The 23,450-nt window shown below is 30.3% G+C and overlaps 2 protein-coding genes across 2 annotated transcripts in view; both read right to left on the bottom strand.

Annotated features, from left to right (window-relative positions):
• Positions 1-23,450, bottom strand: part of LOC117908565 (cytochrome P450 CYP72A219-like) — a 67,067-nt gene that overhangs the window by 10,791 nt on the left and 32,826 nt on the right. The window lies entirely within an intron of this gene.
• Positions 1,033-23,399, bottom strand: LOC117909009 (cytochrome P450 CYP72A219-like). Its single transcript, XM_034822910.1, has 6 exons — positions 23,193-23,399; positions 5,353-5,656; positions 3,505-3,722; positions 3,037-3,281; positions 2,157-2,544; positions 1,033-1,564 (listed from the first exon to the last, which is right to left on the bottom strand). Exons 1-6 carry the CDS (start codon positions 23,397-23,399, stop codon positions 1,139-1,141), a joined length of 1,788 nt encoding a protein of 595 aa, XP_034678801.1. The 3' UTR covers positions 1,033-1,138.

Below are 23,450 nucleotides of genomic sequence, written 5' to 3'. Positions count from 1 at the left end.
ATTCTAAATATATAGCACAAAGCTAAAAGGGCATGCATGTAAGCTTGTGGACGGTTTTGCAATTGTGAATACTTCTTGATTATGAAATCATTTATCCACATGTCAAGATCAATTGTGAATATTTTATTATCAATGATTTCTTCGCTTTTCTATCTTTCTTTCTTTCTTTTTTTATTTTTATTTTTGTTTTGCTAGTGCTTTCTAACACGTCCACCACTTTTGGTAGACCAAGATCTCTCCTAAAAATCCATGTAGTGTTTGAGCACCTAAAAACTCTGAGCATCCCAGTGAGCTGCAGAAGTGAAACTAGAAGCAAATAAGAATACTACACTTGAAGAAATCAAGTGAAATAACAATAAGAAACTTCTCTATACGATCTCTTATCAACAATAAATTACAAGGTCCTCTTTTTATAGGTACTAGGAGAGGTTCCTCTTTCTTAAGCTTCCAATATGGGATTATAGCAATCATGTAAAGCTACTGCAAGCACATCAAGCTGCTCCAAGAATATGAAAGCTCATCCAAAAGGTTCGTTAAGGTTGTGGAACATTGTGAAGTTGTCTAAAACTCTTGGAGAATGGGAAAATTGTAGAGGTTTATAATTTGTCATTACATGGATTGGAATCAAGTGTACGCAGACAACTTCTTAGAGGTAGTAACTCCAAAATTGTATTATCTTGCTACCCAATTTAGTACGAACTTCTTTACAGATACCTAGCCATAAAATTCCGTAAGAGTCTACTACCCAATTATAGTGAATGAGACACCACTCTACAACGATAAGAACAAATGAGAATATTTCTCCTATTATTGGAATGGTAGTTTCCTTGTAGATATCACAACATGCATGGTCACCCATCAGAACTAATTTCAATGTATGTCCATTCTCCAAATATAGATTGTCAGCAGTTCTTTTTTTCTTTTCATTTTTGGGGGACAAGAATAGAGAAAAATACATCTCCTGTAAAGTGATCATTTTTATATATGATCTCTTACAAACATACAGAAGAGAATTTTATTAATATAATGGCTTTAAAGTGCACTCATTTCAAGTGAAAGGAAGTGTGGGCATTTTAAATTCAACACTATCTAGGTTTAAAGGTCTTGCTAACTCTCACTGATAACAAGAACTCTGATGCTAAAGTCCATGTAAAATCAGGTGTGCACCATACTGGGGTTGCGTAGTTAGAAGACTAATAGGTGCATGAGCATAGGATGGAGAAAGTTCAAATGAGAAACGTTGTAAGATCATTGCCAAAGCCATTTTTGCTTCCATCATTGCAAAATTTTGTCCGACGCATATCCGAGGACCATAACCAAATGGAAAAAAAGAAACTTGGCTCTTTGCTGCCTTTGAAACTCCTTCTGAAAATCTCCCCGGGTTGAATTCCTTTGCATCCTCTCCCCAAATTTCATGATCGTGGTGAATTAGGAGGGTTGGCAAAGCGATCAGCACTCCATCTGGTAAATACAATCCTCCCACTTGGCTGTCGGCAAAAACAGTTCGAAGAAGCATGGACACTGGTGGATATAACCTAAGGACCTCATGAAAAATCATAGTAACCTGCAATATAGAAAATATTTTTATCATGAGAATTCATTACTGAAATACACTAAATGATTACTAAGAAGCATACATCAAACCATGAAAGAACTTTTCGAATTTCATGTACATATATTTTTGCATGTACATATAGGACCATACAGTAACTGGTGAATACAAACTAAGAACCCCCGGAAAATTTATTATAGCCTAGAGTTCCAATTTCAAGAAAACACGCTTGGCAAAAGGAAATATCAAGATTATCATAAAGTATTCTAAATGATTGATACTAAGTATTTGCATAAAGTTTTCACCACACTCAAAACAACCTAACAAGCAAATAAAAAATTCACGCAATGAAAAGAATAGTCCGCCCCTTCTTCAGTAAAGTCAATTGGCCAGTGCTGATGCATTGTGCACGTAGATAAGGAAAGAAAAATTCCATTGGGGATACCAAGTATCTGCATATAGTTTTCAATTAAAGCAAAAAGGATACAGAAACAAAACATATTTTGCCTCAAGATTGAAAAAAAAAAAGAAAAAAGAAAAAAAGAGTAATATATTATTTTCAAGAAGAGTTACTAAATTGAATATATATTGGATTGATACTCACAATTTTGAGGTGATTTAAGCCATCGCCATCTGGTTTTTTATTACCAAAAACCCGTAAAACCTCTTCCCTTGCTCGAGCTTGCCAGTTTGAATGCTTGCTTAATAGAACCATTGTCCACAGAAGTAAAACAGAGGTTGTCTCTTGGCCAGCAAGGTAGAATAGCTTACACTCCTCAATGACATCTTTAATGCTCATTCCAACATTCTTCCTCTCATCATTTTCTTGCATATCTCTGTAGTTGGATTCCATTAGTAGACCTAATAAATCATCATTAGCAGTTTCGCCAACTTTCATTGCCTTCTCTCTTTTCTCAATGATACCCTTCAACAATGCATTGACTTCATTGCTAATTTGCCTCATTCTCCTGTTTGTCTTTGTTGGGAAAAACCTGCTTGGAAGTAATCCAAGTAAATGAAGATCAATGAAATACAGGAAACAACTAATGCATTTTCATCCATGACTTCATTGAGTCTACATATATTTTATAGTAGTATTTCACCATGCATCTTGCTAAGATGTTCTGCCAATAAAAGAAAAGGGGATACTTGAACTTGATTTTTGTTTTGAAGACACAGCTACATTCTTTAATTTGTACAAAAAGAAAGCTCTTAAAATTGGAAGACATACTACTTAAAGGAAAACAAAAATTAGTTGAGAACCATATTAACAAAATAAATGAAACATCATACAGTTCTTAAATGCTATAACAGTTATTAATTTTATTCTTGCTTTTGTCCCATGCTGGATCAAACCCTCCTTCTTCTTCTTTTTTATTTTTATTTTTATTATTTTTGTTGTTGATGATGATACTGTGAAAGTTATAGCATTTGGGTATTAGTACTGAGGTTCAGATTATTCCCTTGAAATATTTTATGCCTACCTCCATCCTGGAACATAGAGTGACCGAGTAACCTGGATTGCAAGATGTGCTTGCTCCCTCTGAAGTTGGAATATCCTTCTTCCTTCCTCATAGCTACTACCAAATGCAGTTCTAGAAATCACATCTCCCGCCAAATTTTCAAGATAGGGCCAAGCGTCCAATTCACATGAGCCGTCCAGGGAGAGCTTCTTCTCCCATTTATTGACCATATCACTACAACTCAATTGGAATGCCGATACCATGTGCTATACAAATTCAAACACAAATAATAAATTTAGAAAAAATTCATCATGCATAAGAAAAAAGATTACAAGAGGCAGTAAAATTGTGAATATGTCTACTAAATTATGGAACATTCAGAAGTTTATTTTCTTTCCTATAAGAAGAGGGCTATGCAGAGAAACCAGGCAACAAGTTGGGGTCTGGCTGCATAACCAAAAAAATAGTGCCTCAAAAGTTTAAAACTACCTTCAACTTCTCTAGATGGAAAGCTGGGTTTATGATCTTTCTACGTTTAGTCCATTGTTCACCTTCCAATGCAACAACACCAGTAGCCAGCAGCTTGCCGAGAGGGTGTGGCGGTACTTTTTGGAAGGCATTGTGCTTTAAGAGAACATCCCTTATCAGCTCAGGCTCCATAATGTTTACCACTGGTTTTGGGCCGAACCATGTAAAACTATTTTTACCTGCATTTTTAATGCCCATTGTTGGATAAATGTCAGAAAGGATCTAAAGGACCTGAATACTCAAGGAGGCAAATGCAAGGCTCTCTGATTGAAGAAGCTCAAATATCTAAAGAAAATTATACTGATGTGATTAATTATCAAGAGTCAGAAGTTCATGCAAAATTTGAAAAGATGAGAAACAATTAGCATAAAAATTTAAAGACTATTCACATTTCCCAATGATTAAACAACTTACAAAGTAAATAAGGTTCTTTATCAAAGTTGAATATATACCTACATATAGCTTATAAAAAAATTGAATTACACAATTAAAAGGGATAAAATAATCCTAAATTTGTAAATCTAACACCTCTCATATTTCAACTTAAAAATTAGTTCATTTTTAATATAAACATCTCTTAATATTTTGATAATTTATTTGTACATTTAAAAAAAAAAAATGTTATTTTTATAAGAAAAACAATAAGTATATTCGAAAAAATGAGTTTTTACACACTCATGCAAAAATGATTATAAAATAGAAATCCTCTATACCTATCAAACATAGTACTAAGGATGATGAAAGGTAGCACATTTGATAAAAAAATTTCATAAAATGGTAATTATTTTTAAATAGTTATTTGAAATTTGTATTTTATAAATTTGAGTTCCTATTTTGTAATTTTTTTTTTACCGTATGAAAACACATTTTTCTAGGGTATAGAAAATCAAAATCTTGATGCAAAGATTATCCGATTCCCTTTTATGAAATCTAAAGACCAACTGGCCGATATTCTTACAAAAGCTGTGAGTAGTAAAACATTCCATCACTCACTAGACAAGTTGGGACTTATTGATATTTACATACCAACTTGAGGGGGAGTGTTGGCGTGAGCTGTTCTCTGAACCATTAAAGGAGAAAAATCAGTCACTGCAATCAGTCACTACAATCCCTCATTTATAAGGTCAATTATAGGTTAGCAATTGTAGTCGTAATCCATGTAGTCCATGTATAGCCTTTTCTTTTTGTTTATATACACACCTGTACTCTAATGAATTAAAATAGAATAAAATATATGATTTTATCTCAGACCAACATATATACCTACATATAGCTTATAAAACAATTGGATTACACAATTGAAAAGGATGAAATGGTGTTAAATTTGTAAATCTAACACCGCTCGAATTTCAACTTAAAAATTAGTTCATTTTTTATATAAGCATCTCTTAATATTTTGATATTTTTATTTAATTTTTTTTTAAAAAAGTTATTTTTATAAGAAAAACAGTAAGAATATTTTTATAAAAAAAAAAAAAAGAAGTCATTTTTTAGGTTGAAAAGAAAAGCAGTAAGTAATTTTTTTTTATCAAAAAATGAGTCCTTTTTTTATCATTAGGATAATTTTACAAATTTGGATTATTTTATTCTTCTTAATCAAACAAATCTTAAAAATTGCACTCCAATATAGAAAAGGGAAATTTGAAAGTACCATTGAAATTCTACTGGACTATAACTTCTTAGGGAAGAAAAAAAAAGACAGGAAAAATAACTAATAAAAAAAAGACCAGAAAACCAACAATCTTTTGGGGAAAATTCCACAAATAAATATATTTTAGTGCAATGATAAAGAGTAGCTCATTTTCATACCATATTTCTGGATGGAATGATTGTGAAATGGTAGAACTCGCTGCACAATATCATCAGAGAAGCTGATGGGTCTGGAATTTGCTTCGTTAATCATTCTCGACATCTCTCTAAAGTCCCCATGCAACAACCTGTAGGAATTCCCAGTCAGACCTTGCTGCCTAAGGCATCTCTCTAGCTTCTTTGGTCTAAACCACACCCAATTCAATAACCTCCATGCATATATCAAGATAGTAATAAAAACAAAGGAGATTGCAACTGAGCTAAGCTTCATTTCCACTTTGGAAGAGACTTCAAGGAGCGACCTCTAAATTACTTCATAGTTGAGAGAATCAATTTATAGTAATAGGCCCATCACTTCTTATCTTACTCGTTGGCGAGCAATGGCCGGCAAATATACAACACTTTCTTATTGCCTCACGATAGGACACGTGTTCTCATTTCCAAGCCTGTACATTGTGTATAAAAATTTTCATTGTATCACCATCTTTGCTTACGTCATTGCTTATTACATGATGCCGCAAGTGCTCTTTTGAAGCGGACCTTTAAACCATTGCAAGTATTTTTAATATAAGTATTTTCTCAAAAAATATTATAAGTGATTTTTTAATATCATAAAATATTTTTTTAATTTTTAAAAGTATTTCATAAATTTTGTTAAACACTTATAACCCGTTTGGTAGTAATTTTATAAAGTACTTTTAATTTTTCTAGTACTTAAAAAATTTTATTATTCAAGTTTTAAAAATACTAAAAACAGTTTCTAAAATCACTTACAAACACTCTTAGAGTGCGTTTAATATTGATTTCATGAGGTATTTCTAATATTTCTAATACTTAAAAAATAAAAATTTCTAAGTATTAGGAAAACTAAAAACAATTCTCAAAATTACTATCAAATATATGATTAATTTTTTTTCAAAAACACTTTTTAAAATAAAAAAGCTTCCCTTAATTATTGTCAAATAGACTCTAAGCATGTATTTAATAGTGATTTCAAAAAGTATTTTTACTTTTTTTAACACTTAAAATTTTTTATCTTTCAAATATTAAAAATATTATAATCACTACTAAAATCATATTAAGAGTCCGTTTAATAGTGATTTTAAGAAATGTTTCTAACATTTTTAATATTTACAAATTTTTATCATTCAAATGTTTAAAATGTTAGTAATATTTTATAGAATCAATTTCAAAAGCACTTTAAGTTAATCAGTCTAGTCCCTCACATTAAAATCATGTAATCATGTTTTTTAAAGTCGGGACAAATTCCTTAGTTTTTACCACCGCCATAAAAATGATGGCAATGACAAAACAAAATTGTGATAATATATATATATATATATATATATATATATATATATATATATATATATATATATATATAACATGTTTTTATTCATCATTCTTGTATTTGTCATTTATGCCATTGCAAAATTTGGCAGTATGGATGATATCTTCCAAGAAGAATAACCATCAATAACAATCCATATATACTTTGGAATGACCAATGATTCATTCCCACTAATATCTTATTATTTAAAACATGAGGCTTTTATAATAATTTATAAATCAAAGCTTTCTTTAAATATATTTTCTATTTTTTATTTTTAAAAAATAAAAAAAAAATGACTTTTTTGTATATATATATATATATTATATTTTCCATAGAAATTACTATATTTTATTTTTGCTTATTTTAAAAAAGAAAATATATTCCATGGAATGCTTTATATGTTATTCTTCAATCATTATTACCATGCTGTCCTTATTTTGTTCACATTCTATTTGTCAGTTTGCATGTGGAAATTAGGAAAAAATAGACATCCAAGTAGTCCATATCCCATTGTCATGGACTGGGTTATCCTTATAATAAAAGTTAATGGTTTAGAAATCATTGGATTCTTAGAAGGATCCCTTGGAGAAGATCCCAAGTGCAAGGCTTTGTCCTCAATCAAGTCAGAGGTCTATTGCCATTATAAAATAGTTGATTGCCCGGTGAAAACCCAACACATGTAATTGTCCGACATCACATAGTATCCCAAAAGGGTTGAAGAGAGTAGACAATAGACAATATGATTAAGATATATTGAGGGCCTATTAAAGTGAAAAGAAAAATATTGGAGTGTTTGTTTATTTCTTTATTTTGGAAAATGTGATATTTTACTTTTTTTTCTTTTAATTATTCATGAGAGACAACAAAAAAATAAATAAATAAATTTAAGTTTTTTTTTATTTAGTGTGTGTCATAAATCAATTTAATAACTTAAAATAACTTAATAACTTAATTTAATTCATTAAGTACATTAATTATATTTAGAAAAATAATTTAATAGTGTAACATAAAGTAAAAAACAACTTTAGATAATAAATAAAAATAATTAATTTATTCTTAAGTTCATATCTTTATTTTGCTTTTTTGCTCTTATTTATTAGTAAAATAATTTAATGGTGTGATATAAAGTAAAAAACAACTTTAAGTAATAAATAAAAATAATTAAGTTCATATATTTATTTTACATTTTTACTCTTATTTATCCTAATTACCTTGATCATCTATTTTGCTACTCTACAACATTTGCTACTATTCAATCTTTTTTGCCTTAGTTATAATTTATGAGTACAAATATGTCAATTTTATAATTTAGAATAAGTTTTAAATTAATTTTATCAAACAACCTTCATACTTAAAGTAAAAATTAAGTAATAAGTTTTAAGTTAATAATTTAAGTATAATTTAAGTTAAAGTCAACTCAAATGATTAAGTAATAAGTATCAAATTTTACCAAATATCACTTTAATCTATGCATAAATTTCTCAAAATTATAAATAAATTGATTTTTTATTGTATATATAATAATCAAGTATAAATGATAATCTCTCTCGCTATATATATACATATATATTTATTTAGAGTCTTATTTTGGTCTTATAGGGTGTTTGGTAATTTAACTTAATGCCTTAAGGTGACATAATAATTTAATTTAATTTATTAAGTAGATTAAATTAATTTTTAAAAATCATTACATTTTCAATTTAAACTTTTTTATAAAAAAATTATTATATTTTACATAGAAATTATTATTATTATATATATATATATATATATATATATATATATATATTTAAAAAGAAAATATATTCATCGAATACTAAATTTGTTATTCTTCAATCATTATTACCATGCTGTCCTTATTTTGTTCACATTCTATTTGTCAGTTTGCATGTGGAAATTAGGAAAAAATAGACATCCAAGTAGTCCATATCCAATTGTCATGGACTGGGTTATCCTTATTTTAAAAGTTAATGGTTTAAAAATCATTGGATTCTAAGAAGGATCCCTTGGAAAAAAATCCCAAGTGCAAGGCTTTGTCGTCAATTAAGACAAATGTCTATTGCCATTATAAAATAGTTGATTGCCCATTGAAAACCTAACACATGTAATTGTCCGACGTCACATAGGATCCCAAAAGGGTCGAATAGAGTAGACAATAGACAATATGATTAAGTTATATTGAGGATCTATTGAAGTGATAGGAAAAATATTGGAGTGTTTATTTATTTATTTTTAAAAAAGTGCTATTTTACTTTTTTTTTTCTTTTAATTATTCACGAGAAACAAAAAAAGAAAAAAAAAAAAAGAAATTTAATTTAATCTATGCATAAATTTCTCAAGATTATAAATAAATTGAATTTTTATTGTATATATAGTAATCAAATATAAGTGACAATTTATATATATATATATATATATATATATATATATATTTGATTGGAGTCTTATTTTAGTGATGAGTGTTTGGTAAATTAACTTAATACTTTAAAGTGATTTAATAACTTAATTTAAGTTATTAAATAGATTAAACATGTTTGTTAAATACAATTTAATATCGCAATTTAAAGCTACAAATGATTTTAAGTATTAAGTTAAAATAGTTAACTTATTCTTAATCCCAAATTTTTTTGTTTATATCTAGTGAAAATATATTTAACAACTATAACTCTAAATTCATGACTCATTTTTTCTAGTAAATATTTTAAAGTTATCATATAAATCTAAAATACTTTAAGTATGAATATTTAATAAACACATTTATTACTTAAAATTAATAAAAATAAATATTAGTTAAATTTTTAATAAAAATATTAATTAAAACTAATGGGGAAAATATGTTAATTCAATAACTTAAAATAAATTTTAAGTTAATTTTATCAAACAACCTTAATACTTAAAAATAAAAATTAAATAATAAGTTTTAAGTTCAGAACTTAAAAATAATTTAACTTAAAAGTCAACTTAAATCATTAAGTAACAAATATTAAGTTTTATTAAACACCCACTTAGGCTTGGACTTAGGCCCATAAGTTTGAGCTTATGTTACCTTTGGACCCAAGCCTTGATCTAGGACTTAGTCCTTTGCTTGACAAGAACTTGATCTCAAATTGATGACACTTCGAACTTGGTTTTTCCAAAATTTTAAATTTTATTCTTTGAACTTTTTGTTTTTCAAATCTTTGAAAATTTAAAGTTAGATATCTATAACTAATAGTCTGTTTAATTGTGTTTTTGAGAAACACTTCTAACCTAAAAAGTGTTTTTGACAATAACAACAACAACAACAACAACAACAATAATAATAAGATGTTTGAAAAAAGTTATGAAACAATTTTGTTGTGTTGAAAAATTACTTGTAGTGTTGACTAGTCACTTATAGTGTTTTATAGGTGATTCTTCTAAAAACACTTTTAGAAAAAACACTTTAAATATAAATACTTTCAAATACACTCTAATTTTCTCATGTAATAAAGTCTAAAAGTATTCTTTGAAAGCCAAATATGCATAAAATTTGAGAAATTCTTCTTTGAAAGTGAAAGAGGCATAAAATTTAAGAAATTCCTTTTTAAAACTTTTAAATTTGTTTTTCAAATCTTTCAAAATTTAAATTTAGATATCTACAATTTTTCTCACATATCAAACTGTGAAAGTATTCTTTGGAAGCCAAAGAGGTATAAAATTTGAGACATTCTTCTTTGAAAGTCAAAGAGGCATAAAATTTGAGAAATTCCCTTTGCATTATCCCTTAATTTTTTATCAATAATTATTGTTACAAAGATTATTATCTTAATTGTATATAAAAGAAAGGGATAAATTTTATTTCTTAATAATAAAAATTAATTAATTTATTTTTATTTCATTATAATACAGTTTCTCTTTTGTGTAGCCCACATGCCTTCATTTTATTCGAAGATGTATATTACACTTACAAGGATTTTACATATCACAAGGGTTATGCTCTCAACATCTTTTTATTTTCCATAACTATTATAACTTTTGTTATAGATGTGGATTTTTATTTAGTCATTTAACATGTGTCAATTAAAGATTGGTTATTTGTTGAGGCTTAAAAATCACTGAATGAGTAAATTTATTCCTCCATAAATAACCGTAGTGGCCTTGTTTTTTATTATAATTTCCCTAATTTTAGCATAATTATAGGAAGAGATTAAAGGTATAAGAAATAGTATGCTGAATTATTAAGTCTGAAAAAGAGAGATGTTTCATAAAAAATTTAGCTAAATTTTAATGTTATTGGTGAAGTGATTAGAGGGGACGAGTCTGAATTAATGTATAGTTATGAGAAGCACTCCGATGTGGCATACAAGTAGCAAAGTTTCACTAGGAAAGGGCAATTGAGTCAACAATTTGCTTAATTTAAGCGGCTCATAAATTTATTTGGTATTCTCCCATTAGATGGTGGTTGTAGTAGTCACTTGCACTTTTCACTGTCGCATGTAAATGTTTAACTTGAGGAATTTCGTTAGGAAACTTAGATTAGTTAGCTTTTTTATATGACACATGGTTTCAGCTTGTTGCAACTTGGAAGTGAGTCACCGCTAGCTAAACTACTTTTTGTTAGAAACACCGGGATCATAGGGTGCATGTTCTTTGAGCTAGCTACTATATCTAAACGTAACAAAAGCAATAAAAATTAGATTTAGGTGTTAAAAACCATATCTTTGAATCTAGATGTTTCCAAATCCTATTCTAATTGATGTAAGGATCTCAAAAACCTACCGACCTTCTACCCAATGGCTTTGTCTTTGATCCTTGACACATGTTTAAAGTAGCTACACACTTAAGAGGGAGAGGGATGGAGGTTAGGGCTCTCTTTGAAAGAATGGAATGAATAAGTTCACTAATTCGAAAATCCTAAGGGGTTTTATATACCCTCTCTTATGGGTTTAAGTAACTTTGACCCAACTTTGGCTTAGGTCACTTAATATAACTCATTGGATCCTAATTAATTAATTAGTCTTATTGGATTCTAATTAATTAATTAGTCCAATCTAGGAAGAAAAACCAAAATAATTAATCATAAATTAAGTGCAACCTTACATTTTTTTACCAAAATACCTTCAAAATTTAAAGTTAGATATCTACAATTTTTCTTACATATCAAACTATGCAAGTATTCTTTGAAAGCTAAAGAGATATAAAATTTGAGACATTCTTCTTTGAAAGTCAAAGAGACATAAAATTTGAGAAATTCCCTTTGAATTATCCCTTTTTTTTTATAGATAATTATTGTTACTACGATTATTACCTTAATTGCAAAAAAATGTGGATTAATTAAATATGTGGATATTATTTCTTAATCATAAAAATTAATTAATTTAGTTTTATTTCATTAGAATACAGTTTATTCTTTGTGTAGCCCCCATGCCTTTATTTTATTCAAAGATGTATAGTACACTTAGAAGGATTTTATGTATCACAAGGGTTATGCTCTCGACATCTTTTTATTTGCCACAACTATTATAATGTGGATTTTTATTTAGTCATTTAATACATGTCAATTAAAGATTCGTTATTTGTTGATGCATAAAAATCAACGAATGAGTAAATTTTATTCCTACATAAATAATCGTAATGGCCTTGTTTTTAATTATAATGTCCTGATTTTTGCTCAATTATAGGAAGAGATTAAAGGTATAAGAAACGACATGTTGAATTATGATGTCTGAAAAAGAGAGATGTTTCATAAAAATTTTAGCTAAATTTTAATTTTATTAGTGAAGTGATTAGAGGACAAATCTGAATTAATCTATTGCTATGAGATGCACTCCGATGTGGCAAAATGTCACTAGGAAAGGGCAATTGAGTCAACAACTTTAATTCTTAATTTAAGTGGTTGAAAATTTATTTGGTATTCTCCCTTTAGATGGTGGTTGTAGTAGTCACTTGTACTCTTCACAAGGTAAATGTTCAACTTGAGGAATTGGTTAGGACACTTAGATTAGTTAGCTTTTATATGACACATGGTTGCAGCTTGGAAGTGCGTCACAACTAGCTAAAGTTATGTTTTGCTAAACTAACTTTAATAGGAAACACCAAGATCATAGGGTGCATGCTCTCTAGTTCTTTGAGTTAGCTACTATATCTAAACACAACAAAAGTAATAAAAATTAGATTTAGGTGTTAAAAATCATACCTTTGAATCTAGATGTTCCCAAATCCTATTCCAATTGATATAAGGATCTCAAAAGCCTACAGACCTTCCACCCAATGGCTTTGTCTTTGATCCTTGGCACATGTTTAAAGCAGCTACATACTTAAGAGGGAGAGAGATGGAGGTTAGAGCTCTCTTTGAAAGAATGGAATGAATAAGTTAACTAATTCGAAAACCCTAAGGGGTTTTATATACCCTCTCTTATGGGTTTAAGTGACTTTGGCCCAACTTTGGCTTAGGTCACTTAATATAACTCATTGGATCCTAATTAATTAATTAGCCCTATTGGGCTCCAGTTAATTAATTAGTCCAATCTAGGGAAAAAACCAAAATAATTATTCATTAATTATGTGCAACCTTACTTTTTTTTTTTTTGGCCAAAATACCCTTATACACATAAATGAATGATTCTATATAAAACCTCAAAATAAATAATCATAAGTTCTTATACAACCTTACACTTTTAGCAATTGCCCTTATGCACATATGTGATTAAATTTCCAATTTTCCTCAAATCTTTGTTTCAACAAAGACCATGAGCTCAAGCAAGAACCACTATGATCAATAGAAAAATATTGACTTTCTCAAAACCTAGTTTTGAAGTTACTTAAACACTCCATTAACGAGAATTGTTAGCCCATGAATTCTCTTAATCGCGTTTTGATGATAACAAACTATGGTTAAGTTGCTAATCATTTTGAATTAAAAAGAATTTCAAGTGTTAGTTTGGAATTCATCAAAGGACCTAATTGATGCAAAATCAAGACAATTGGAAAACCCTTTAATCATAGGAAACATACGTAAGATGAATGCATGGGTGCACTTAGGGATTTCATATCTTTTGATGCATCTTTAAAAACTCGATTTATGCATTAAAGTTACATTTCCATCAAAACTTGAGTTTCATCAAATGAACTTTAGGCAAATCATTTCAAAATTAACATATTAATTTAACTAAAGACCTTGTCTAAGTGTTAGAAGTCAAAATAATAATAATAATAATAAATATATAGGTTTTTAGGCAAAAAATGGTGAATCGATCGAGGCATTGGCAAACCGACTCAATCGGTTAGGGTACCATTGATCGATTAAGGTATTAGTCGACTGGTTATACCTTCTTAATCGATGTTCGGTCGAGAGATGCAAAACATCTTCTCTCTCTTCCAATAGCCTTGCATTCTCGATCAAGGGCTATGCCTTCCCGATCAAGGACCGATCGAGGCCTAATGATCACCTGACATGCATTTATTGCCCAACGACTAGTCAATCGATCGACCTCCAGCTCAACCGATCAAGGTTGCTTTTTGGCATTTTGGTTTTCGAGGTTAAAAACCTATAAATTGAGAGCTCCAATTCATTTATAAGCAAGAGAACACCTGCATTTATTTGTTTACCTACTTGTTCTTGACTCAAAAGCTCTCATTCTTTCCTTGGTGCATTAAACCTCCACTTGCATATTCCTTAGTGCACCCTTATGATTCTTTCTAGCATTTAAGTTGTATTTGAGCCCTTATTGAGCTAGGTTAAGAGATTTAAACTTGTTATTTGAGTGTTAAAAGCTTCAAGTGAGCAAAGACTTGAAGGGATTGTGTAAGAGCCCATTGGAGTCGAAATCTAAGTGTAAAGGTGTTAGAAGCTTGGTTGAAACTTCAAGTATAGTGGAACCCTCACTCGGTTAGTAGTTTAAAGAGAGTAGACGTAGGCAAGGGGTGTCAAACCACTATAAAATCTGAGTTTACTTTCTCTAACCTTATCTTTTTATATATTGTGTTTCCTTTGCTTGAATTTGTTGTATTTGAAAATTTTTTTTAAAAACCTAAGTCACTCCCCCTCTTGGGTGCTTTCCATATTAAGATTAGCCTTTATTTTCTCAAGAATCAACTGCACTCCAATACATTATGGAATTATATTGAGATGAAAATTGATTAAATTGAATTTAATTTTCAAGTTCATGACCTACTATCTACTACATGCAACCTTCCCAAAATTTGGTGTGCATAATCCAATAATTGACTTTCTATGCATTTTTTTTTTAATCATAAAACTAAATATGAAAAAAATCATTTTCCACTTTTTTCTTTCCCTAATACTTTCAGGGAACCAAATACAGCCTTAATTTTTCTTAAATGTTTGAGCTATCATTATGAATAGGAAAAAAGTTGCCAAAAATTATCTTTTATGGATTTATCATAATTAACGTTTTCTAAATATACGAATCCAAATATGGAAAATGACAAATCATTGTGAAAATTTTTTAATATAATAATCCAAACATGGTTTTATTAGATTGGAATAGATAGGAATGTGATTTTTTTTCCCATAAAACATTAAACTTTAACGATGTTAAGACTCTGTGAGATAATATATAATGGACCTTATATCTTGTTGCCATGAGTCACTCGAAGATGCTTCTCTGTAAAGGTGAAGGTGAAGGTGAAATAAAGGTAAAAGTAATTGTGATGATGAAGGAGAGTATGAAAGAATTCAAGATAATATTGATCAAATCAATGATTTAGCAAGGGTAAAAGCAACTTTCATTTATCTATTTTTTTTTTGAATTGTTATTTCTTCTCAAATATCCTTTTTGAAGAGGGTTATAATTCATCGTTTAAATTTTTACCTATTTCACTTTTAAAATTTGTTTTCTTTTTGAATAGAAATCTTTCGATCATGTTAAATGTCTTTGGGTTGTTTACCCTTTTCAAATTTTAAATCAATAGCAGTAATATTTTATTTTAGTAAATGCTGCTCTTCCCTTTCTACATATTCTGTAACGATACATGTACTTACGGACGTCATGGATGAGTTTAGTACAAAATTTGTTTTTGAGGACTGCCTCTTCTTCTTCCTTTTTATTTCTCACCAAGTGAACCCTACAATGGGTTATAGATGATTTTCTTTATAGCGAAATTGGAAGATTGTATATTTCTATTGTTTTTAATTGCTCTTTGTTACAGTGGTTGATGCAGGCACAAATGAGAATGAACGGATATTTACTGAAGCAGAACTTAAAGATCTCCTGTGAGTGTGTTGCTGGTTGCTCATAAGGCACGTCTCTCTTTCTCTCCATCACAAGTTTTTCCTCTATATGAAATTGTTTTTGATCTTTATACATGCTTGTTTCATGATTTTACTGATCTAAGCATTGAAACACTAGCAACCTGCTTCTAGATTTGAAATAATAGCATGGCATAGAAAACATTTGTCAAACTAGAAACATCTCTACAGTACACTGCTTTGTTGGATAATATTTTCCATCTGATCAAAATCAAGCAATCTTCTTTTCCTCTCTTTTTCTCTCTCTCTTTTCTTGGTTGGTTCTCTACATGTAAAATCTTATGTGAATTTCCAAAAATGATAAATATGGGTATGTGTTGATTTATATATGAATTCTAGTGTTGAGACCTTTTTGTTCTTTTTCTTGGCCAAGAATAATTGGCCAGGGCAAATAAGGAAGCAAGATCTCAGAAGCGTAATGGACATCAATTTGAATCATGGTCAGTCCAATTTCATCCTAGTCATGGATCAAATGTTTGGCTTAGTTTTTCGAAGCAAAATTATGACATTATGATAAGGATCAATGCATGATTTTTCTATACTTAATTTGCACATAACTGATAAATGGTTGTTTTGTAATTGGACAAATCAACTTCTGCCCAGCTGGAGAGTCATTCTGCTAGGAAACTACAAGGAAATTTGGGAAGGAGGGAATGGGCACTCACGTCCTAAAAGTGCTATCCACCTTGATCAATTTATGATCCTTCATGATGCCTCCATCAACGAACATTGGAGTTGTGTTGATCCATAGAGTAATCCCTCTCAATATGACTGATTAGAAATTTCTGTGTATCTCTAATGCATTATTTCTATTAGGAGAGAATCAATTTCTCCTACAATTCAAGAGTAGTTAATGATCAATTGTTATGTTTAGGAGTGATGTATGTATACCTTGTATAGTTCATATATCCTTTGGAAAGTCATGTATATATTTAAGAGTTGTAATGTATCCAATGAATAATATACATTCTTTTGACTATTCATCCATTTACCTCTTTAATTTCATAAAGCAAAAATTATAAGTGCATGTACTATTTAGAGAATATATATGTAGAAAGGGAAGAGAGCAATATGTGATGTACAATTTGTCTTAGAATTTGGGTTCTAATTATGCATTGTTAACAATTGCTAGTTGCTTAAAATCACCCAAAAGGTCATGGTCTTGTTGAATATAAGAATAATGAAGCTTTTCATATCTCTAAAAAATAATTAATAGCATTTTTTTAAAATAATCACACCCTTTTAATTACAAAAATGGAAATAAGAGAATTCTTAAAAGCAAAATCACATGAGACCAATTTTTTTTTAGCATAGTGCATGTATTTGTTAATATAAAATACTATTTCTATTAATTTAAAATTTGGAAAGGACGGAGAGCCAAAAAAAAACCATTTAAGTACATGATTGAAAGATTTCTATTAAAAAAGAAAAATTAATTTTAAAAGTGAAATAGATGAAAATCTAGAAGATGAATTGTAAGGCTATTCAACAAGAAGCTAAAGACCTAAATATGATTTTGAATTAATTAATATTATAAATTAATTATGATTTTCCTTTTTTCTTCGTTTTTTAGCACAACTAACTTCCCTATCAAATAAATTCCAAAACACTAAGGAAAAACCTAAAAATATTAGTGTTTCAAATCTTTTATTCCTAAATAAAATAATAGATATTTGAAAAGTAAAACCATAGAAACAAAATTTGGACCTTAATATTTTAATTCAAAGGCCTCAACTCAAATACATGGGCTTATGAAACAAATAAAAGATTATTTAATCATATTTTGATTTTCATAAATGTTTGTGCTCTATGGTGAAGAAAGCAAACACAATAATATTTAAGGTTAAGTTCGTTCACAATCCCTGAGGTTAATTTAGTGGAAAAACACTAAACAACACCATTGGTTTCAAATTTCATAAATTAACACCCTTATAAATTTGTTTCATTTATAAAAAAACAAAAAAAAACCCATCAATTATCATTCTTATAAATGTATCTCATATTTAAAATATATTTTTTTAGAGAATTGTTAAACGGTGTCTACCTAAAATATTTTTACTTAAAATTCCTCTAAAAAGTAAATGAAATAAATAAAATAAATTTATAGGGTGCTAATTGATGAAATTTGAAAGTTATGGCGATTAGGTGTATTTATACCGAACCTTAAGGGTGTGAGTGAAATTAACCCTAATATTTATGCACTAGAATTTTAAAGGAAAAGAACACTAAAAGTACTACTTGATCACCTAAACATCTAAAAAAATTACAAAATTAAACAAAGGTTGACTTCATGATTAAAAGAGACCAAACCTTAAACTCTAACCAAATATTTGATGAAAAAAAATCATAAATTTATATCAACTTTGATTAAGTTATAAAAAGATTGCATTCGAATGATTATGAATAATAAAGATTAAGATTTGTGTATCCCAAAGGATTCATTGAATATATATTTGAGAAATTAATTGAAGTCTTCTTTAAAAGAATGACGTATAGTTCTTCTTGACTTATGTATTAGGTTTTGTGAGAATCCAACACTGAAACAAGAATTAAGAGGGAGTAAAAAGCATAAGGTTAAAAAAATCATCTAGAGCTTGCACAACTTTGAACTAGTGCAAGAAGCTTTTGAATTAATTTTGATTTTCTAAAATGGCTTAAGGTAAAGTTCAAACATCATGTTTATTCATTAGTAAGCATTGTTTGTAATTTAGATAGTTGAAGATTCATTTTGTCAATTGGAAAGTTGAAGTTTCCATCTTGATTTGCATAATCAATGTAGATTATAAGGCTTTAAATTACATGGCCCTATGGGATATCACAAAATATAGTGGAAAGTGTAAGGGATCTAGGTTAAATTAGCAAATTTGGTAATGGGAACCCATTTTAGGAGGGAATCACATCAAAAACCAAAATTCACAACCATCCTATGGCACAAGCTATTTTTCATTTTGACTAAATTCCTTGTTTAGGGCCTCAAAATCACAAATTTTGAAGGCCATAAACAAGGGAGTTGGGGAAAAAACAATGTATCTCTTGATGATGGTTATGAGTTTTGTTTCCTGCACTAATTGCCTTTTGGAATAGTTGTCTATGTCCAATTTTTGTACATTTAATGTAGACTTTGCACTATTTATTGTGCCTTATGATGATCTAGCCTACGGTGCTACAATTTACATCATATAAATTTTAAATATAGACTTATTTAAGAAATTCAAATGTCATTTGAATGCATTATTTTTTTGGCTCAAATTTGATATAAATTTGTGAATTTTTTTCCCTACATTTGGTTAGAATTATAGATTTGGTCCTAAAGAACATAAACTATTTTTGAATGGTTGAATTTGCACCACACCTTACTAATTGTTTTCTAAAAAAAATAAAAATAAAAACAATACATACTTTCTTTACACAAAAAAGGGAATATTATACCGAACAGGTAAGTGAAGATTTCCTTCTAACCTTGATTTTTCACATTACAAATATGGAGAGTAGTTTTCCTTCTTGCCAGATTGCACTATCAACTTCTCACATAAAGATTCTGCTTTGTCATGGATTGTATGCTGGCTGAGTTGGAGTTTCCTTTATCAGCCCCCCGCAAGCTAGTGAGTGGTAACTTGTGCACTCCTAGCTTGAATCGAAAGACTTGGAATGAAGTCTTAGGGAGTGCCTTTGTGAATATATCAACTACTTGTAAGGATGATGGAAGGAAACGAGTAATCAAAACTCCACTTGCAACTTTTTCCCTAACAAAATGATGGTCCAACTCAATATGCTTGGAATGTGTAGGGAAGACGAGATTTATTGTCATGTGAAGGACACTGAGGTTATCGCATAGCAATTGAGGAGGTTCACGTAGTTGAATGCCAATATCATGGAGAAGGAAAGTAAGCCAAGTTATTTTTGTGGCACTAGATGCAAGGGATCGATATTCGACCTCGGTGCTTGATCTAGAAACTGTAGGTTGTCGCTTTGAGGACCATGAGATACAATTAGCTCCCAAAAAATAAAATATTGAGCTTCTTCTTGTGTTTGTGCATCTTGCCCAATCAACATCATAAAAACCAGTGAGATGAAGCGAACTTTACTTGAAAACCTTGATTCCATGCTCCATTCTTCCCTTCAAATATCTAAGGATGTGTTCGATAGCTCGCAAGTCAACTTTAGTGGGTGCTTGGAAATGTTGGTAGGCCTTGTTTACTTCATGCACAATATCAAGCCTTGTGAAGGTTAAATATTGGAGGGATCCAACGAGTTTCCTATATCGTGTAGGATCAATAGGTTGTTCATCAGAAGGTATGATAATGGACTTAAGAGCCTTGGGTGTGTTGGTATGAGTATACTCCATCATTTTTGTGTGCTCTAGGAGATCTCTAGTGTACTTTATTTGAGAAACAAATGACCCATTAGGAAGATATTTAACCTCCAATCCCAAAAAATAATGTAAAGATCCTAAGTCCTTGAGAGAAAATTCACTACTCAGGGTGTTAATGAGGTCACTGATGAAGTTGTTATCATTGCCTGTGACTATAATATCATCAACATAGATAAGGAGTAAAACAATAGACTAACCTTTGTGAAGAATAAATAGAGACGAGTCTACCTGACCACAGTAAAACCCCAGATGAAGAAGATGTCGGGATAGTCTATTAAACCAGGCCATTGGAGCTTGCTTAAGGCCATAGAGAGAGCGATTCAATTTGCAGACATGATTCGGAAGGTCTTCATTTATAAATCCTGGAGGTTGTTCGATGAATACTTCTTCCTTTAGAAACCCATGTATGAAGGCATTCTTAACATCCAATTGCCTCATTGTCCACCCCAAGGTTACTGCTAGTGAAAGGATCAATCTGATTATAGTATGCTTTATAATTGGGCTAAAGGTCTCTCCAAAGTCCAAACCCGGTATTTGAGAAAAACCTTGAGCAACTAATCGTGCTTTGTATCTATCTATGGTTCCATATTCCTTCGTCTTTGTTTTAAACACCCATTTAGAACCCTCAATATTTGCAATTGGAAGCCTAGGAATCAAATCCCATGTTCGATTTTAGATTAAAGCCTCGATTTCCTCTTGCATTACTTTGAACCAATGGGGAATTTTTTCAATGTTGTACGATATGTTTTTGGCTCACTAATATTACTTCTCGTGGCAGCAAAAGTAACCATTTGAGACTTTAAACTAGAATCATTCTTGAGTTTACTTCTGATGATCATATGAGTTCCTTTGTTATCTGTGTGTTGAACCTGAGGAGAAAAGATGTCAACAACAACTTGCTTGCTAATATCAGGAACTTCATCATCAACACTGTGATTGGTTGATTTGTTTTGCAGAGGTGGACCAACATGCTCATTTTTCTACCATTTTTTTGGAAAAGAGAAATCAACTACTAGGTGCTTACTGATATTAGGAAAATTATTAACATTGGCAAGCTTGTAGCTACTAGTAGACTCAATCTGGGAGAGTATTCCAGTAGTAGTAGCAATATTGGAATTGTGGCCACTAGCACCAAGAGCAACATCAGTGGGAGTTTTAGTAGTATTGACGGTATTGTGGTCATTTGTACTAACAGTAATAGTGGAAATTTTAGCAGCAATAGTAGTAGGAGTTCCAATTGGATTAACACATGATGCTTTTGTATTTTGGTTAGTATTGCAACTAGCATAAATTCTTCCTTCAACGCTAAATTGGTTTCTTTGCTCAGTAGTGCATGGACAGTTGTTGCACTTCTTGGAGTTGCTTGATTGGTTAGTAGTGTTCTCATTCTAAGACTTAGTTTGGTGATCTATTTTTGAAGTCTCACAAAAAGCATCTGAAGTTGAGAATGATACCATTTCTATAGGAATCTATAAATGATTTTTCTTAACAAGAGAGTTAGCATAAAAAAAGCAATTTTCATTGAAGATGACATGATGAGATATGTAAACTCTTTTAGTTGAAGGATGCAAGCATCTATAACCCTTGTGTAGAGAGATATATCCAATAAAAACACATGGATATGTCTTAGGTGAGAATTTATTCTTCTAGTAGTAAGGTATGGAAAACACTAACAACCAAAAATTCTCAAGCTCCTATATTATGGATATTGTTTGAAGAGCATAAAGAATGGGCTCTCCATTTTCAACACCGTGGAAGGCAACCGGTTAATGAGGTATACAACAGTAAGGAATGTGTCTACCCATAGACTCAATGATAGTTTGGCATTAAAAAGCATTGTTAGACCCATTTCAACAATATGTCCATGTTTTCTCTCTACAACCCCATTTTGTTTTAGAGTTCTTGGGCATGAGACTGGTTGCAAAATTCCACACTTGCTTACATGATTTTGAAATTTAATTGATTGAAACTCACCTCCACCATCACTTTGGAAGATTTTTATCCGTTTTTCAAGTTGATTCTCAACCAAATTTTGAAACTTCAAAAAACATTCAAAGAAATATGATTTTCTTCTCAAGGGATAAAGCCATGTATAGCGAGTATGATCATCAATAAAGACAACATAATACTTATATCCTTGAGTTGAATTAGTTGGTGCAGGTCCCCATAAGTTTAAATGAATTTTGTGAAGAGGATTGCTGGAAATTTGATTTATTAAGCCAAAAGAAAGTTTATAGCTTTTTCCTAACTAATAACTAACACGTACTGTTGTTGATTTCATCCAACTAGATACTTCAATGAAATTCTTATCTTGTAGAAGCTTTATAGATTTTGTTTGCGGATGCCCCATATATTGATGCCACACTTCTGATGATGCCTTGCTAGACCTAGTAACTATCATGGCTTGAATCACATTTTCCTCCAATGCATAGAGACTTCCCTTTTTAATTCCTTTGGCTAGCACTTGTTGAAGTTGATCCTTAATGACAAAACCAGTTGATGAGAATTCTATGGAGCATGGGTTATCAGAGATAAGTTATCCAATGGATAACAAACTTTTCTTAATTCTGTAGCAACCAATAATTTTTTAAGATTTAGATCTCTATGTTTAGTTTTTAGTCTAGCTTCACCAATATGTGAGATTCGTAAAGCTTCTCCATTTCCAACAAAAATTGCATCATGCCCTTTATATGGAATTATGTGGGACATCTTACCTGGGTCATTTGTTATATGGGTTGTTGCTCCCGAGTCCATGTAAAAATTAGGATCCTTATCTTCTTCATTTAGAGCCATAGAAGCCAAAGCTTGAGGAATCTCTTCTTATTGATACGAATAGTCGAATCTATTCCAACAATCCAAAGCTGAATGGTTAGATTTATTACAAATTTTCCAAATAAGAGTACCTTCAGATTTTTGGAGTTTCTGTTATGGTGGAAGCTGGTTGTTGAAGCTATTTCTTGGATTTCTGGTGCTGGGATGAACATTCTTCCTTTGGTCATTGGTAACATTGTGATTGAATTGTCCTGTTGGAGTGAAGCCACGACCTCTAGAAAGAAATCTTCCTCCTCGATTTCTTCATCTTCCTCGTTGGGTAAGATAGGATTGTTCATGGTTTATTGACTCCTTGTTCTCTTCATTTCTTGTCATAATTATTTGTTCAT

The sequence above is a fragment of the Vitis riparia genome, chromosome 19 (genome assembly GCF_004353265.1).
Source record: "Vitis riparia cultivar Riparia Gloire de Montpellier isolate 1030 chromosome 19, EGFV_Vit.rip_1.0, whole genome shotgun sequence".
Classification (NCBI taxonomy): domain Eukaryota; kingdom Viridiplantae; phylum Streptophyta; class Magnoliopsida; order Vitales; family Vitaceae; genus Vitis; species Vitis riparia.
This window is presented reverse-complemented; position numbering and strand designations above follow the sequence as displayed.